At 49.1% G+C, this 19317-nt stretch overlaps 1 protein-coding gene across 5 annotated transcripts in view; it reads left to right on the top strand.

Moving 5' to 3' along the window:
• MED26 (mediator complex subunit 26) overlaps nucleotides 1-19317 on the top strand; it is a 51680-nt gene that overhangs the window by 27642 nt on the left and 4721 nt on the right. For 2 of the 5 annotated variants that reach the window (XM_053585565.1, XM_053585563.1), the window contains 2 exons: nucleotides 12657-12809; nucleotides 18876-18950. In XM_053585565.1, the coding sequence (XP_053441540.1) occupies nucleotides 18885-18950 (66 nt within the window). In that variant the 5' untranslated portion in view covers nucleotides 12657-12809; nucleotides 18876-18884. Of the gene's footprint in view, nucleotides 1-12656; nucleotides 12810-18363; nucleotides 18450-18875; nucleotides 18951-19317 lie in introns of all 5 variants that reach the window. The other 3 variants (XM_053585562.1, XM_053585564.1, XM_053585566.1) reach the window with 2 other exon arrangements.

Below are 19317 nucleotides of genomic sequence, written 5' to 3'. Positions count from 1 at the left end.
AGACTGGAACTGTCAGTGGTGACTGCAACTTATGCACAGTTCAGTGGCTATCAGAGATTTTGCAGGGGAATGTCAGTTGTTAATGTGACTTCTCAATAGTAGTGCGTGCCATGGCTTTTATCTGCTATGCTGAGGGAGAGAAGAGCAGTTCTGGACCCAAGTTGGGATGTGCCAGCTGCAAGTGCTACTTGGGTTAGTGAGGATGATGAGACATATTTGGGAGTCAGGCCAGAGGAATGTTGCCATCATGTCCCCAGTACCCACTTGGAACCTGAGTTAAGGGGGTAGTCCATGTTAGGACCTCTATAGGACTGAGTTGAGGTTGGACTCTGGAAGCTCCAAAGAGACAGTTCGAAAACAGCTTGAGAAAGTGGCCATGCTCTGACATGGAGGAAATGAGGGGCAGGCAAGGGGTGAGAAGCACCAAGCAGACATAGAGCCAGGAACCAGGACGGATGAGGGTGAACTCAGGGCAGCATTTGAGTGTGCTTCTTAAATGATTTCTAATGTTGATCTTTGACAAAGAGCTTACCCTAGTACTTACCGAGGTATGCCTGTCTTAGTTGGTTGTTTTTAATGTCTAATCTTAAATATTATCTATTTAGGAAGGACAGCATGAAACAACAGTTATAAACTGATTTCTTGCTTCTGAGAGATGCTGCTGAAATAGGCTTAGAAAAGTGGGGACATTGTAGAATTTGTCATACAGTGCGGTGTGTAACATAGCAGGAGAGTCTTTAGGTCTGCAGTCAGACAGATCTGGATTCTGACCTCAAGCAAGTCCTTCTACTTCTCTGAGCTTTGGTCTCCTCACCTGGGGAACAGGCCTTGTAGGGTGTTCTGAGTTGAGGTTGTGTTTGTCAGCGAGCAATGCTAGCCACAGCAACACAGGAACAACGACTGGGTTATTTCAGGCTGTGGTTTTTGTCCTAAAAGCACCCAAGGAAAGATCCAAACTCTGCTACCATCTTGGCCATGTCTGGTGGGAATGCTCGTTACCCTTTACCGTCAGTTAACCTCTGACCATGTGGCAACAAAGGACTAGCCTCTGCGGGCTCAGTGTATGGGATCCACTACTGCATGGTGGGGTGGCCATTCCCTTGTGAGGTTTGACTCTGAACTGCCTCCTGTTGGCCCAGCTCCTGGTTGGTGGTTTTCAAGTTTAGGGCTTTGACATAGTACACTATACAAGGGCCACAGCTAGGATACTTGGCAGATGGGAAGGGACAGGAGCCATGGAGCTCCATCTAGGGCCTGACTTTTCCCAAGACAGCTGGAGAAGTCTCCAAAGACCCCACCCCAGGTCTTATTGCCCCTCTTTTTGGAGGAGAAAAGGGGCAATATGAGAGCTACATCTGTACCTGCCAGCCTGCTCAAAATTCAGGAACATTCCCACCATGTGCGATCAGGTCCCTGAAGGGATATTATAGCTAGCTCTAGATAGAATGACAGTGGCATTAACACATGCCTGTCTCTGAGTTAGAGTCAGGTATTGGGGCAGGCAGCCTCATTTTCTTTGTGTCTCTGTGCGAGGAGGTGGCCCATATATGCTCTCAAGGGTGGGCTATAATCAGAAGTTGGGGGCACTGTGGCTTCAGTGCCAGTCCTTGGGGTATGGTTCATGAGTGTCTGTTCTGGATCTTCTCCCTTCCCTGTTTGTCTTCACATTTGGAGACATGCTGCCATACCTGTGTGGAGTCAAAGGATACATAACAAGGACAGGATGACAGCCCTTACATGGTGGCTTTGCTAAATGGGAGGGCTCCCCTTTCTCGGACCCTTTGCAGGGTGCAGTGGATTTGACTTTGCTTTCTCCCTCCCTTTAGTAATTGCACTGTGGAAGACAAGAGTTAATGCTTCAGGCAGTACCAGTTACCATAAAAGTATTTGAACTTGTGGAGAAAAATTTAACACCTGAGAATTTATTCCTAAGGAAAAAATGAGAGAAGGAAATATGTTTAAGGTGTTCATTCTCATGTTGGTTGTAGTAGGAGAATCTGGAAAGAAATGGAGTATCCAGCAATTAGAGCTCAAGGGCATTATGATATGTTAATAGAGTTTGGCTGTTAGACATGATCTTGATGAATATTATGTAGCAACAGGAAAATGTGTTAAGTGAAAAAAAAATACAGCATCTATAATGCAGTTACAACTATGAAATTTTTTTTTTTTTTTTTTTTTTGTAGAGACAGTCTCACTTTACCGCCCTCAGTAGAGAGCCATGACGTTATATGGCTCACAGCAAACTCCAGCTTTTGGGCTTACGTGATTCTCTTGTCTCAGCCTCCCGAGCAGCTGGGACTACAGGCACCTGCCACAACACCCAGCTATTTTTGGGTTGCAGTTTGGCCGAGGCTGGGTTTGAACCCGCTACCCTCGGTATGTGGGGCCGGCGCCCTACTCACTGAGCCACAGGCGCCACCCACAACTATGAAATTGTTATTGGCTCTAGACTAGGATGAGAAAGTTACCTAGAACATGTCATCTGGAAGAACATTTCTATGACTCAGGCTGCTGGGTCCTGAGGGGCTCAGGCTGGTTCTATACTTTGTTTACTGCAGAGCTTGGCCTTTGGGGTCAGACTTGAGCACCAACTGATCTCTGCTTAAGGGTCTGCCCAGCACCCTCTCGCCCTGAAGCCATCACAGAGTGTCTTTCTTTCCAGAGTCTCTGGGTCACCATTTGTGTGTAATGATGCCTCCCAGGTCTTCTGGGGCTCAAGAAGACACTCATCTGGTCACAGCAGTGGCTCAGTAGGTATCCTCACAGGACAGGGAGAACAGAAGGGCAAGTTGAGACTCTAGATATCCAGGACAATGAGTGTCGGTACCATCAAGCCCTCAGGTCCCTCCTTGTTTCTTCCCATGTGCTTGGCTAGAGGGGTGTATGGTCAGACTTACTTAGAAAGTCATGGAACTGTAATATAGTGTGGAAATTTCACAAGTTGCATTTGAGGGAGATAAGGTCCACCTTATCAGGGGGTTTGAAAAAGAAGACAGGCCTAACGGAGTTGATGAGGGTGGGTTTATTTGGAGTCAACTCTTGGGCTTCAGGCTTGCCTGCTCCAAGGGTGCCTCTTGGAGCATGAATCCTGCGGGAACAATGTCAGGGGGGATAGCGAGGTGGTTTGTAAACACTGAGCATTTGTTGTTTTTTTTTTTCTTGTAGAGACAGAGTTTCACTTTATTGCCCTTGGTAGAGTGCTGTGCCGTTACAGCTCACAGCAATCTCCAACTCCTGGGCTTAGGCGATTCCCTTGCCTCAGATTCCCTTGCCTCAGGCTCCCAAGTAGCCACACTTTTTTTGTTGCAGTTTGGCAGGGACCAGGTTTGAACATGCCACCCTCGGTATATGGGACTGGCGCCTTACTTACTGAGCCACAGGCACCGCCCAACACTGAGCACTTTTGAGATGCAGAAGACAAGATGCTTGGGCTTGAGAAGTGAATTTGAAATTGCCTGAGAAGAGACTGTCCAGGAAAAGCCAAGAAATGGAGTGAGAGGAGGGAAGGTATAGGGTTGGGGATTGGGAGAAGTTGAGGCTAAGGAGGGGCTGCTATTAGGGTAGGGTTCTAGAAGGAAGAAGCAGCCCTGAGTTTGAGGTGCTCTGAGAGGTGAGGCTAAGGTAGGGTCCCTGGCTTTGGGGGCAGGTTACGTGAGCTGAGCTGTTTTGATGCAGTGACAGGTAGGGATCAGAGCCAACTCTTTTCTCCTTAATGCTGCTGTAGACTATAGTAAAAACATGCATTCCATGTCCTGTCCTTAATTGCATTGTTGCATTTTCTGTTGCCATAGCTGCTTATGTTTGTCACCACTCATGTGGTGAAGGTGAAAAGGGGAAAAGAAGACTTCACAACACATGTTTAAAAAATAGATTTCATGGCTCGGCGCCTGTGGCTCAAGCAGCTAAAGCGCCAGCCACATACACCCAAGCTGGCGGGTTTGAATCCATCCCGGGCCCGCCAAACAACAATGATGGCTGCAACCAAAAAACAGCCGGGCATTGTGGCGGGCGCCTGTAGTCCCAGCAACTTGGGAGGCAGAGGCAGGAGAATCGCTTGAACCCAGGAGTTTGAGATTGCTGTGAGCTATGATGCTACAGCACTCTACCCAGGGCAACAGCTTGAGTCTCTGTCTCAAAAAAAAATAGATTTCATGGTGGTACCTATAGCTCAGAGGGTAGGGCACTGGCCACATACACTGAGGCTGGAGGGTTCGAACCCGGCCCAGGCCTGCTAAACAACAATGACAACTGCAACAACAACAACAACAAAAAATAGCTAGGCATTGTGGCAGGTGCCTATAGTCCTAGCTACTTGGGAGGCTGAGGCAAGAGAATCACTTAAGCCCAAGAGTTTGATGTTGCTGTGAGCTGTGATGCCACGGCACTGTACCCAGGGTGACAGCTTGAGATTCTGTCTCAAAAAAAAAAAAAAATAGATTTTACATATTGAGAAAGTACTGTTAGCAGATCATCTGTAGAAGGTGGCACAGTGAAGAGCAAGTTCAGTGGTCTTTGCCTTGGAGTTTGGTCACACAGTCTCCCTGCAAGGCTTCATGCTCTTTGATATTTAGCCATGGACACACTCCTGGGCTCTAGGTTATATTTACTGCTTCTTTGCTGGGGATGCAGGTGTTTTGGAGCCGCAGAGCAAGGTCTAGAGGGGATCCACTCTAGCCCAGTTGGGGCTGACGTACCTAGATCAGTATTGGATGGTAGGGACCAGAGATTGCCCAGCTAGAAAAGGGGAGGCAGTGGTTGATTTGGCTCTTGGGAACAAGTGGCATTGGGAGCCATGGTGGCCCTCCACTGTATCCTTACCCTAACTACTCCCTGACATAGGCCTCTTCCAATAAGCTTTCACTTAGCCTGTCCTGCTAAGCAGTGCCACCACTTTGTGGATAATCTTGTCACCAAGTTATCACAGTGGATTGTGATGTTTGGTTTCCACATTGCTTTAGTGTCTGGCTTTACAAAAATCTTAAATGGCTTCCCTTTGCCCTCTTTACATAACTGTTTGGGGTTGCCAAGAGGATAAATTGGTGAAAATTTTTGTGGTTGTAATAACTTCCAGGACCACTGCGTTGAAAATGAAAGCTTTCCCCAAACCCATTGAGCCGTACTGAGTGAACATGTTTGCCTGAAGGAGTAATGGAGCATGTGCCACCACTGACCACAAGCCTCAGTGGGACAGGAGATGTGAGCTGCAGGGTATCTCCAGGGCCCACCCTGAGGTGGCACCCTTAGCTTAGTCTTTCATGGAGGGGTGTGAGGCCCACCAAGAGTTCCTCCATGTTCCTATGATCCTCCGGGGGTGGCCAGTGTAGGTGACAGGTGGTCATAGGATGAAGTATGTTTATTTTCCAGATCCTAGCTCTCCACAGAGGGAGACCCTAGAGATAATAATTAGTGTAAACATGGCACCCAGCAACTGAGGGCATAAGAATGGACCTCATCCGTTCATCCGTCCATCTATCCATCCATCTAGCAGCATTTATCGAGTCCCTGCTACACAGCAGGCATTGTTCCAGGCACTTGGGGGTGACAGTGAACAAAACTAAAGTCCCTACAGGTGGGGGAGGGGCAGACTACAGTAAGACAGCTGATGTGTCATAGGTGGTGGGGGGCTGAGGTAAGTCCAGGCAGGTGCATTAAGGGGTGGGAACTCTTTTGAGAGTGAGCAGTCCAGGGAGGGGTACCTTTATCCTTCCTCCCCTCCCCTCACTCGAAAGGGCATGCTTTTCCCAACTTCTGGCAAATGTTAAGGTGTTGACTTGGCCCTACTTTTGGCACAGCCTGGGGGAGAGGGTTCCAGTGAAATTTGCTATGACTTCCAGATGATAGGTACTTGAGCATCAGGTCATTAGATCTGTGAGATGTCGCTGAGGTCTGTTGGGGGACTTGTGGGCCATGGGCTAGTGACCTTCCCTGTGCCTGGCACTGGTGTTTGAATAGGTAGGCATTAGTTCACCCATGTGACCAACCTGCACAGTCGGCATCAGCAATGGCTAGACCAAATTTGGCCAAGTCCACAAGTACAGGGTGTATATGCAAACCTTTTATTTTAGTAAACGTGTGTTTTTAAAAGCAGAGTTAGCGATGTCCTGATAGCTCCTGCCTTTGGGGTAGTTTCATACAGAAACTTGTTTAGAACCAAGAAGGCAGTCATCTCCCCTTAGGAAAGGTCGGTTCAGCCCACAGAAGCCATTCAGGTCCTTGTTGGAGCAGAAGTGGAATTATCTTAGAAACATTGGCTTTGGGGAAGAAGGGAAGTAGCTTTTTGGTCAGGAGCTCTGGCCAAGCTGATGAGCATGGGACTGCTGCTGTTTATAGAGCTGCAGGAGCAGGGGAGGCAGCAGGTTCCACGTGTCATGCTGGGGCCAGCAGATGAGGCCTGCTGCCATTGGGCTCCTTTGGAAGAGACGTGTGATATTATTTGCTCGTTCCCTAGCCTCCATTTGCTAGGTGTTACTGTCCGACAGTAACCAGCACCACTGGTTGGTAGCTGTATATCCCCTACTGGCCTGACTCTTTCCTGTCCTTCCATCCTGTATGTATGTGGCTTGTCTGGACCTTGTCACAGCACCTCTTGGAGGGACCTTCTCTGATGTTGGCATGGCACAGACAGGCTCCACAGCTGTGCCTGGTGGGCTCTGTGGCACCACATTTTGTGCAGGGGCGCTGCAGTCTTCTCCTGCAGACAGAATGTGGGCACATCACAAGCCCTCAGGGGTTAGGATCCTTGTGGGGAGGAGCATGCAAGTTGTGCTGGCAGTGCTACTACTGGGGAGGCTCCAAATTGGCCCGCCACAGAAGGTGTCAGGGCTGCAGCCAGGCATGTGGTGCCAAGCAAAACCCACTGCCTGGGGAACAGTGCATCTGTCTGTCATCTCTTGGTATGAATCCCTTTGAGGGCTTGTTTGAATGCAGGTTCTGATGTAAGAGGGATAAGATAGAGTCAAGATTATGCATTTCTAAGAAGCTCCCTGGTGCTTTTGCTGACCTTAGGCCACACTCAGAGATTAGTAAGGGTCTAAGTTGGCTCTCTGAGGGCAAAGCCACGATTTCAGACTTCAGTCACTGCAGGTGCTTTTTCCCTTAGGAAACTGTGCAGAGCTAGGAGGGAAGAGAATCTGTCAGATAAAGTACAATTCTTTTCTCATCAGGAGGATGAATGCAGTTATTACTGCATGTATGCATACTCAGTGTTCAGGGGTGAGCAGGCTGCCGTTTGCCTAAGACTTTCTACGTGTTTGTGCCCACTGGTCTTTCTGTGATCATGGGAAGTTGGCTCCCTTGCTTCAATCTCCAGTTGAAGTGTGAGGACACCCACAGGCAGGCTGACAAGGGTTTGTGTCTGTAAATACAGTCCCTGGTGGTTGTTGGGCATTTTATTTCACAACCTATGGGACACTTACCCATTGCAGCTACAGTACATCTCCTGAGGGCCAGGTGTTAGCTCTAAGCCAAGGATAAGTTTTTCCTGACCTATAGTTAGGATATTCAGTCTATCTAGTGTACAAGTTGTTTGTGGGGGTACATAAGAGTATCCCAGAAAGAAAAATCTGGTGCTCACTAATGCTCCTAGGACAATCTGAGATGGGGAGTGCATTGTATACATTCCCAAGTTTATTGTTCATTTCTTACAATACCCTGGGATCCTAAGCATGGCAGTCATTTTCCTTTTCCTAAAGAGAGGAGGAGCTTCCCCAAAGGGCCCACCCTTTACCCCCAGGATGGAGTCTTAACTCCTTGCTCTGTAACAAAGAAGCAGTCCTGCTCTTTGTGTAGCACCCTTCCTACCTTGTCTAGGACCTTGTTACATCTGTCTACCTCCACAGTTTTTTAAATACCTTTATTGAGGTGTAGTTTATTTTTATATACATATATATAAATTTTGCACATTGGAAGTATATAATTTGATAAATTTTGACCTATAAATACACCTGTGACACCATCACCGTAATCCAGGTAACAAAGAAAGGGACACTAGAAATTAAGGAGCTCCACGTTATTATTCATACTAAGGCCAAAACTGACAAGCTTATGATCATTTCACATTTCCAGATGCTGGAAAAGCATTTGACACAATTGGACATCTATTTCTGATAAAAAAAAAAACTTCAGCAAACTAGGAATAGAAGAGAATATTTGTTACTATCCTCTTTTTCTGTGTAGATCTGCAGTTTTACCCCATACTAAGACTGTTCCTTTGCCTTCCCCCAAACCAGTTCTCCATTTCTGTCCTTGTCACCAGTAAAGCTGTAATGACCTGTTGGATGGAGGCAGGTATGTTCCAACTGCATAGGGTTAGCAAGTTAGGTTGGTAATAAACCTGTGGCCAACTAAGCTGTGCACTGGCTTCCTTGTTGGGGAAGCAGCATAGTATCTGCTATGGGGATCTGTGGTCTCAGGGGATGCCCTGCACAGCACTGGCAAATGATGCCTGGCAGTGGGTGCTGCCTGCCTCTTTCTGGTAACATCAGAGCTCGTTTCCTCTTCAGGATGCTGAGCCGCTGAGCAAGCCCTCTGTGGAAACTTCAGAGCGCCCTTGTCCATCCTAGCCCTGCCCAAAGCTTAAGCATGTGGACATGTTTCTCTGTAAGTCACTGTATCACTGTGTATCTCAGAGCCTAGGTTCCTGTTGCAGCTGTTTCCAGGCCTTGTTCTCTGGGGCTCTCAGAGAGTCTGGGTGGCCATGGGGAGCCAGGAGCTGCTTTGCCAACACTTCCCCCTTCTCCATGACCCCAGCAGCTCTGCCATCTGTTTCTGTAGGATGGAGTGGCCTCTTAGATCATGGATTTCACACACAGTAGGTTGTTTTTAACAGCCCTGTAATAAAGGATAACATACATCCAGAAAAGTGCACAAGTCCTAAGTTTTGCAGTTGGATGAAAGTTTATGATTTGAATACACCTGAGTAACCTCCACCCACCCAAGCCACTCTCAGCATCTATTCTCCACCCCTCTGTCTTATTTTCCAAGCCCCACCCCACAGACATACACTGCCCTTACTGCTGTCACTCTCTAGAAGTCTTGCTTGCTTTTGACCTTTCAATCCAGTACAAATAATGTGTTCCTTTGTGTCTGGCTTTTTCACTCAGTGCTGTTTGGGGATTTATTTTTGATGTCGTGTGTAACACTAGTTCGTTCATCTGATATTGAATAGACAGAACATAATTTATTCATCTGCTATACTGTTGGTGGCCATGTAGATTGTTTTCAGTTGGGACTGTCTCGAACACAGCTACTCTGACCATTTTCACATGAGCTCACGTTTCTTTTGGTGCTACTTGTAGTGAAATTGCAAGGAGTGTCCATCCTTGACACTGAATCTGTAGACTCATTATCCTGGTCGTGGGTGACAATATCCTTGGTTCTCTCCACGGTGGTCCCTATTGGAGGAATTCCCATTGAGAAGGTCCTGGTGCTCACTGCCATCCCTTTGACTTCACACAGATCTCAGATGGGGGAAGGGGTGGCCTTGGACATAACCTATTTTTTTTTTCCCATTAAATCATAGCCGTGTACATTAATGCGATCATGGGGTACCATACACTGGTTTTATAGACTGTTTGACACATTTTCATCACACTGGTTAACATAGCCTTCCTGGCATTTTCTTAGTTATTGTGTTAAGACATTTATATTCTACATTTATTAAGTTTCACATGTACCCTTGTAAGATGCACCAACGTAACCTATTTTGAACATGTGATGAGCTCAGGCAACTTCATGGGGACCCTCCTTCCTGAGCACCAGACACTGCCCTTGGTGTCCGTGTGTGTGTTCACCTTCTCAGGAGCCCTATAGAAATCATCTGTTATACTCACCTTGTGGATGAGGGAACATCTGAGTGGGTGAGCTCAGAGCCCTGCTGGCCCTTTCTGCCCTCTGGAACTCTGGTTAGGCAGCCTTGAGATGGGATAGCGACATCCTACTGCTTAATTACCTTTAGGACCCAGGTAAGTTTGCAGAGCTCTGAGAGACTCAGATTCTTGTCCTGTAGACAGAAGCACAAGATCTCCTATGACTTGCCCTCAGATTTGCCAAGTGACTTAACCAGTGTGAGCCCCCATTGGGTTCTGGCTGTTACTTTCCCCCAGCTCAGAACAGACTTGGTGACCCTGTTGGGAGTGCCCAGGAAAGTAAGGTCACCAGACACCACATCTCCTTTATGTATCTGTAGCACACTGACCTCTCTGGCTTGGCAGGAGTGGTCTGGTCATCATTTGTGGGTGTGATCACTTTACCTGTTTTGTGTCTAAGAATGGGCGTGTCCTCATACTTGTCTTCCTGGGAGTTTGGGGTTCCTTCCCTGAGAGCCTCAGTAGTGATGTTTTTGTAAAAGTGCACCTTTTGTTCTTGTTTTTATTTTTATTTTTTGAGACAGAGTCTCTCTGTCAGCTAGGCTGGAGTACAGTGGTATAATCATAGTACAGTGTAACCTTGAACTTTTAGGCTCAAGTGAGTCTTCTGATTCTCTAGTAGCTAGGACTACAGGTGGACACTACCACCCCTAGCTAATTTTTTTTTTTTTTTCGTTTTGTTAGCGATGGCATCTCACTGTGTTGCCCAGGCTGATCTCAAATTCCTGGCTTCAAAGGATCCTCCTTTCTCAGACTCCCAAAGTGCTGGGATTATAGGTGTGAGCCACCACACCTGGCCTGTTTCTGTTCTTGACTCTGGCTGTTACCACCCACACCTTGAGTCCAGTAATAACACCCACTCTCCACATACAGCGGGCCTGCACTTGCTGCTCTGAAAACATTTATAGATCTGTCACGGGAAATTCTGGAATGTCCCTGGTTCTCAGGATCCTTTAGCAGCCTAGTTGGGCTGGCAGGCAATGAGCTGCTCTCCTTTGGTTTCCTCTCTTGATAGACCTCTGAGGCTGCCTTCTGGTATTGAGGTGGGCACTGCCCTGCCTTAACAGATCTTACAGCCCAAGGAGCAGTCCACCAGCACAGCCTCCTGACACCATGTCATGGTTTTCCCAGGCTCGCAGAGGAGGAACGGGGCTCAGGTTGGTGGAAGGTCTTATATGCATCAGTGTTGGGCCAGCACTGGAAGCCAGGTGTGACCCCGCTACAGCTATGCATACCTCCACCATCTGATCTCTGTCTGTCCAGCCCCAGCCCAGGTTCTTCTAGGTATGCTGTATTGCAGAGGGTATGCTGTCATACACCTCTCTGTACTTGGCCCCTTGAACATTATTCCTTGTTGGTTTCTGAAAAGCTGGCTTATTCTTATTTGGGATCCATCTCTGGCAGAACAGATATAGTCCAAGCGCTGTGCATGTGTGTGCCTTCCCGTGCCTTGAGTCATTTCCAGTCTTCTGTAGCTGGCATTCTACAGCTGCTCCTAGAAGAGAAGCTGGGAAAGAGAAACTCGGAGTCAGTGTACCATCACCAGGAATCTGTCTGGTTTCCCAGCATTCCAGTTATGTCAATGTAGGAATCAACCAATTTACATAAGAGATTTGAGAGCTCTTGTGCTTTCAAAAAAAGCTGAATGACAACAAGAATTGTTAAGTTCTATGGACCTGATGCAGAGATCAGGAGAGTTAAGTTGGTAGTTTGATTGAATGAGCTGCTGAGACAGAAGGTGGGAAGGAATAACAGTTTGGGGGCAGTGGCTATGGAAAGCAGCACTGCCTTCTCTGGCTGTCTGTAGGTCTTTCGCCGCAGAGGTTGGGCACTGCTGTCACAAGGCCTGGCCTTTCTCTTTCTAGACTGCTTATGGGGTGCACTCAGGGCTCTGCGTGCTGCCTGAGGCTAAGGTGGCATTTCCCATTCCCTGGGCTGAGTTGCAGCATATGATTACATGCTCTGCTTAAGCAGTGCAGGATAGCCAGGGCCACAAGGATGATGCAGGCCATGTGGGTGGGTAGCTGCTCCAGGCGTGCAGGTGGGCCCTGCTAGTGAGGAAGTGCTTTTGCAAGTGGCAAGGTTGATGGCTGTGGCTGGGACTGCCTCCCCCCCTCCCTCCATGAGGCTTTTGCTCCTGTAGGTTTGAGATTCCCACAGGATCCTCTTGGTGGAAGGCACCTTCACCAAGCAGAGCCTTTGAGGCTGCGCACAAGGTGGCATCTGAGCAAGGGGAGATTCCCTTGTATCCACCCAGATCTGCAGGTGAGGTGGAGCAGTGCCCTGGGAGGCTGCACCTTCCAAGGCCAAGAGGGTGGATGATGGAGTTTGTTTACCTTGCTCTGGGAATAGGTGGCAGGTGAGCGGGGCCTTCTGGGGGGTTAGGTGCCACCTCTTGTCTCAACTTGCAGCAGAGGCAGTTTGGGTCACATCTGCTTGGGAACATGCATGGAGTTTGTTCGAAACAGGAAGATTTGCACTGGCTGAAAATGATGGTGTACCTAGGACCAAATCACAGACACACACTTGCCCAGCAGAACCCTGTTCGTTCATCACATGTCCTCAGCAGACGTGACTGGTGGGGGTTGGTGGGGTAAGGTACATCAGCCTTGGATGGATGGCCTTACCTCACTGAAGGCAGACTGCCTGCTTCTGAGTGCCATCTCTGGCTGCTTTAGTTCGGAAGGACAGCTTGCTTGTTGATGAACGCTTTCAAAGTCTTTTGAGCTAAGTAGTTTTTATCAATTCCCATCTAGATCAAGTAAATCAGTTTTTTTTTTTTTGCAGGTGCTTTGTGGCTGAGGCCTTCCTGCTTTGAGCTGGAGGAGTGGGTTTTTGTGGGCAGGGCTGCATGGATGCAGGCCCATAGACTGCCAATCCCTTGAGGCCAGTCTGGTGGGGAGTGGGCTCCAGTGCCATTGTCATGGCTCACAGCTCAGGGTGAGTGAGCATGGGCTAAAGCCCTTCTGTGGTGGCCCATGCCTAGGCATCCCAGGGACAAGGCAGAGATAGCATCAATACCAGGTGGAGGTGGCCTGGTGTAGCTTCAAGGTACTCTCGTAATCTGGGCATTTCCCTGCTGAAGCAGGTTAGGAGTGTCTGTGCAGGGTGCCAGCATCACCACAGCCAGACTTTGTAGTTCACCCTGGACCTCTTACCTCCCTGGACCCTTGCTTTACTATCCATAGAGTGGAATTATGAGGATGAAAGGTAAGAGAACTTTGGCCCTGAGAGAACCCTCCAGATGGTGGTCCTATGTGAGTTAGCCAGCATGGGAACGTTTCAGATGTGGAGGAAAGGGGCTGGTGAACTGAGGGGCAGCTCAGCCTCCAAAACTTACTGTCTCAGTTCCTTGTTTCAGATCAGGGCTGGAAATCCCCCACAGGGCAGTGTTACTCAGGGCCCAGGGAGTTTGTGTGTGTACCCTCGTAACAGGGTGCATGGGAGGCGGATCAGTGGTGGGGTTGCTTCTTGTATTGACCCCAGCTTTGTACCGGGATCCAGCAGTCCCATTCACAGAAGGAAAACTCAGACTCATGACAAGGCCCAATTAAAACATTCTGGTGATGGGGATTTGGTTTTAAAGATGATTCTACACCGTGTTGTAGGCAGATTTTCTGAAGGGAGTCTGGGGAAGTCAGACTTGTGATTGGGTTGCAGAGGGGCCACAGAGAAATGCTGAAGAAAGTTCTGAGCAGCCAGGTCCTTCGGCTCAACAGGGGCCTTCCCCACAGAGGGGCAAGGGAGCCAGAAACCTGGGACCCCTCCCCCCCACTCCTCTCCTCTGCTTAAGAACTTGTCTTCTCTGTGAGTAGGGCAAGCCTGTCCCCGCAGGAAGGAACTGTTGACTTAGCGCACACCCTGGTTCAGGCTTTCTGTGAGCCCCTTTTACAGTGAGGCCTGAGGCCACCTCTGAGTGGGACTGGGCAGGAACATAAGGAGTTCCCCTCTCTAGCCCCAGGAATGGGTGCTATTTCTGCCTGGGATCTCACCAGATGGAACAAGCCATGTAGTTCAAGTGAGCATTTGGAGGTTTCAGACAGGCTTCCTCGCTGTGGAGGGAGACGGTGTTCTATCCAGCCCTTAGTCCTTCCTTCCCCTCTCAGTGGCCAGATGGTGGGAGCATGGAGCCACTGTGAGGAATTGGAAACAGGTCTTTGCTCACTTCACCTCTAAACAGCTGCCAGTCCTTGATCTAGGAAAATTTTCCATCAGATATTGAGAAATAGGTGTATCTTATAAGCTTTTTTATTTGTAGCAAATTTCAGACATTATAAGTATGGTAACCATCCCATTTCAGTAGATACCAGCTTACAGCCAGCAGCTTTGTTTCATGTAGCCCCCTCCTGCCACCCACACCCCAGGGAGTGATTCTGTAGCAAATCTCAGATCACATAGTCTTTTCAGGAGATACTCTAGAATGTGTCATTGAAAAATGTGGATGTGTGATACATCATTAATCGTTTGCACAGAGTGGCATGCTCTGGAGTTGTGCACAGGTTTGTCACTTCTCCCTTTCACCCAGGGTGTAGAAGGATGGGGTGTCACTTGTGCTTCCAGCTCTGTTTCCTTTCTCTACATTTGCTGTGAGCTGAGCAGCAGGTGTCACTGGTTTAGGCTGCCTGGGGTTGTGGCTTAGCACAGAAGGAAGGCACTAGCCTTTCCTGGACCCTTTCTGGTTCTCATGTGGAAGGATAAAAGCACAAGAGCCCTGGGAACACTGACATCCTTGTGGTCTTGGGTGAGGAATTGTCCTCTCCCTGCCCCCACACTGTGTCACTGGGGCAGCCCTGAAGTGTGAGCAAGGATGTGCTCAGCAACAGGTACTTGTGCTGACAGCTGCTGATTCAGCCTCTGCCTGGATGCAGACTATCCTTCCTCAGCAGCTCTGAGGCCACAGGCCTATAGCCCAGTACCAGACCTTCCCACATGGACTGTGAGGTTCTAGAGAGGTGGGATTGATGGTCACTTCTCTGGTGACCCCTGTGTACCTGACTGTGCCTCATGGCTTTCCAGATTAGGACCTGAAAGTGATCAGTGTGATAGTTAACAAGTCAAGTCCATCAGTATTTATGTCCCAGGCAGCTAGGCTGAGCTTATGTTCATACCCGTCCCCTGCTAACTTCTTGTACTGTCTTTGGAACAAGCTCCTCAGGGGACCCACCAGCTTCCCCAAGTGCCCCCCTGCTGCCTGGCCCTGCCCTCAGGTTCTGCTATCAACCTATTCCCACCCCACTCCTGATATCTTTGCTCATCATGGGCACTTGCTGCAGCAGTAAAAAGACCAGATTGATAAAATAAGTGGACAGGGACCGTTACTATTGATAGAGAGGCAACATCTGGCTCCACTGACTTAAGGAAATACAAAAGGATTGGCTGAAGAGTCCCTAATGGAAAAATGATTGGCTGATGTGATTCCTGCTCCTTTGGGGGAAGCTAATTGCCAGGCAGTTAGGGGTTTTTGAACTAGGAATGAATCCCAAGGGAAAAATACAAAGGAAAAAGGAGCTGTAGATATGCCAGGCTGTTCCTTACTACAAAAGGTTGCAAACAGCCTTTGGGCCAGCCATGTGGCCCTATGAGCCCAAAATGGCTAGGGTGGCTTACTGGGGAGAGTAGAAACTGTGCTGTGATTAGGATGCAGCATTATTTCCTGTCAGACAGGTGTGAGGAGTGACTCAGAAGCAGGGCAAAGAGAGGTGGTCTGTGGGGTTGGCAGCTCAGGTTGATATTAGACAAGTTGTGTAGGAGCTAAGTCAGGTGCCCTGGGTCTGTTTTGCCTCGGGGTGTTGTCCTCGCTCCTGTCCCTATTACCATACTCAAGGCTTTGGTGCTGCCCTGCACTCCTACCAGCACTGGGAGCTTCCTGTCCAGCCTTCTCTCTTCTCTTTCCTGCTTTCCATTGTGAAGGTCTAGTGTTCTCAGAAGGGCCCCCTCCAGGACAGGCAGACACAATTCACTCTGTTGCCTCCTTTTCTGACCCCTGGGGAGGCCCCTCTTGGTACTACCCTCCCCCTGTGATTCACTTCAGCCCAAACCAGGGTTCACACTGGGCTCTGCAGGCCTAGAGCCTGAGTGGGAGCCTCTTTTAGCCACAGCCGAGTTCTGGCATCCCCGCCACCCACAGGACCCAATAACAAGGATGGGAGGCCACTATTCCTCTGTGAGGATGGTTTGGTTGAGAAGTTATGTTCCCCAGAGGCTGGGTCAGGAGCCATTTCACATTTGCTCCTAGAGACCTAGTCCCAATTGAGTGCTAAGTGTTCTTTGGGACAGATTGGTTATCTGTAAGGAGGCTGTGTGGGGCTGCATGTTCAGTCCATCTCAGCCTGCCTGGCCTTTCATGGGGAACCCTTGTTGCATTGCTCAGAGGTCACTTCCTGGGCCTCAGGGGCCTGCCTGACTGTACCTGGAAAGCCAGATGATACTCTCCACATACTGCTTAGAGCTCTTGCCATCATGGCCCCAGGGCTCACAGGGCAGAGCATCTTCACCTTGCCCATCCTCCTCCCTGCTGGCATCACTGGCTACCTTCTGCTGGCTCTAGGGATGGCCTCAGCAGGCACTTAACCTCTCTCTGTGCCTGGGAGCCTGACCTTCTCAGGTGAGAGGCCTGTACACAGGGGACAAAACGAAACTGCTGAGGATGTAGCATTTCCCAAGGGCCTCCAGAAGGCTAAAGATCTCTCTCCACAAGCCTAAGTGCAGCTCTTGAGGTGGCCCCGAGTCATGGGGTGCGTAGGCAGGGCCCTCCGACCTTCACTTCATGTCCCCAGCTCCCACACAGTGTCCGGGCAGCTCTCTGCCTGGCTTTTGGGTTCAACAGCGCTCTCTGGGATGCCAGCTCAGGGCCAGACCCTAGGGTTGCCCAGGTGTTCTGCTTCCTCTCTCTTATCTGGCAGCAGGACAGCATCTGCCCAAGGACAAGGACACACTGTGCTGCAGGGCTGGTTGGGTCTGGGCAGCGTTCCGCTCTGTGAGGACTGCTGGTTCAGAAGTATGCGGGAACCCAGGGCTCTAAATATACAGGGTGAGGTCACCAGGGTGGAGACAAGGCCATGTGGCAAGCCCAGGAACCCTGTTGGGACTGGTGTCCCCACTGTGTAGTCTTCTGTTGTGCCAAATCCCTGCTAATCTTGTGTTAGGGGTAAATAGTGGCGCTTGTCCCTCAGATCACCATCTATACCCCCCGATGCAGCTTGGAGTAAGATTTTTAGGGCCATTTGGATGTGTTCATGGACATAGCCCCAAACAAGACCATCTTAAGGCAAGCCATTGTTGCTAAAGAGCAGATTGGCCTGATGGTCTGTTGTGAGAAATGTCAGGTGGTGTGAGGACCACAGTTGCTGTGGTCATTCTACAATTTTATACCTAGAAGAGAGAACCAGGACGTGGTAAGGGGAGGTGGGGGAGGGAAAGGTAATGGCTGTTTCCCACTAGAAATGGGGCAGGAAATTAGAAAAGCCAGAATACAGGTGGCTCACAGAATAATGGCTCTCAGAGATGTTTGTATGTTAGTCCCCATACAGACTTGAGGTGGATAGAGGACCAGGATGGTCTGTGTGGGCCCTGCCTAGTCAGATTAGTCTTTAGAAGTGAGACCCTTTCCTGCCTGGGTCAGAGAGATACAGTGTGAGGCGGGACCACCTTCTATAGACTGGAGCTCACAGCTGTTTGTGCTTTAGCCCAAAACCGTGTCTGGTTAGGGATGTTGGTTGTAATGGCAAATGGAAACTGCCTAAGTGCCCCCGCCCCCTAGTGTTAAGGTATGGCCCCCCACCCCTTGCTCTGGAAGGCACAGCTGAGCCAGGTAAGGTCTTTTTGCTACAGGACTTTTCTAATACTGAGAAAAGGCCAATGCTTAGTACCATGGTAGGTTTTGTTGTTTTGAAATGTACAGTAAGCGTGTGTATATACATATACATAATTTGTATGCATACGTGAAGGATATTTTGGGAAAAAATACAAGGACATGCTGCAGTGGCTGGATGAGAGATGTACTTTTCCTGGTGTGCCCTTTTATCCTGTTGTAATCTGGATTGTGTACATGCAGGCCCTCATGTGCATAGAAGGGGGGTTGTGTAAAGTGTTCACTGTGTGTCTTATAGAGGGCAGGGGGGACTTCCTCAGGGGTCCTGGGCCAGCCCACTGGAAACTGTAGCTGCTGGGGATGGTTGTTGAGCTATAGGAATTCTAATTGTAACAATGAAACAAGTTAGCATTGTGAGGGAAGTGCTCATATCCAGATCCTAAAGGAGTTGCTTACTTGTAGGAAATGTAAAGTCAGCTGTCCCCCAGAAGTACCTGGTATTGGCAAGTGTCTTAGTGGAGCATATAGATTATGTGGGTCATTTTCCCACATTTTCCTGATAACTGATAAAGCTCAGCATTAGCACAGTTCTTAATTTGTGCTATGCCTGTTACTGTTGTCTGGCCACAGTACCTGAGTTCCTTGTGGATGTGTTGCTACACAGGCATCCTTCATGTGTTTCAGATACACCACCTCAGAGCTCGTGGCCTACGTCTGCTTCCACTTTGTGACTCTTTGCTCTCTTTGTGGTCTTTGGGTGAACTCTAAAGGTCAGATATTAATGCAGTCAAATTGGTTCATTATGTATTACTCTTTTAAGCTTTGTGCCTTTATTTAATGAATCCTTCAGCATCCCATCAGATGGCAGAATAGAGGTCATCTCACATATTGGGAGCAGATCTCATAAGTATCCTGCGTTTCTGCATGTGGGTGGGCATGTACACAGAGGAGGGGCTTGTGGCAAGTTGCACACCATGTTCTGGAGGAAGTCAGCCAGTGGGGTGGGAGTGTGCACTAGGTACCTTACTTGCCTGGAGAGCATGTAGGAGGGTATATGGAGTAAAGGGTGTTTGGTGCTGCTGACTCCTCTTGCTCTGGTGGGGCAGGAAGGGGGACTATGGAGCAGGCTGGGACTGGGCTTTCCAAGACTCCAGGGGAGAAGGGTAGGAGTTTGATGAATGACTCTTGTTTTGCAGATCCGGAACATGGTGGCGGTACTGGAAGTCATCTCCAGCTTGGAGAAATACCCCATTACCAAAGAGGCACTGGAGGTGAGTATCCTTAGACCCCGAGCATTTGGGAGGGCAGAATGGAATCAGGAAGGCAGCAGCCTGGATCTTTCCCCAGCTTCTTTGAACTTCATTCTCTTTCCACTAGTCAGGGAGGCCTTCAGAGGATTGATGGAGATGGTATGCCCTTATGGCATGTGCCCTTCTATCACTGCCTTCCCATGGGCACTGCAAGAATGGGATGTTATTAGTCCCAGAGCTGGATTCCTTCTTCCATGCCCCATACACCTTGTGGACACATGGGGACATGGGAAGAGGTGTGCTTAGGGAGCCTTCAGTGAGTGGCACTGTCCCTGGCCCTCTGCTTAAGTAGCAATAGCAGGTCCTCTGTATTGTCACCTTGTCCATG

The sequence above is a fragment of the Nycticebus coucang genome, chromosome 3 (assembly GCF_027406575.1).
Source record: "Nycticebus coucang isolate mNycCou1 chromosome 3, mNycCou1.pri, whole genome shotgun sequence".
Classification (NCBI taxonomy): domain Eukaryota; kingdom Metazoa; phylum Chordata; class Mammalia; order Primates; family Lorisidae; genus Nycticebus; species Nycticebus coucang.
Note: the sequence above shows the minus strand (reverse complement) of the source record. Positions and strands in the feature narration are given on the sequence as shown.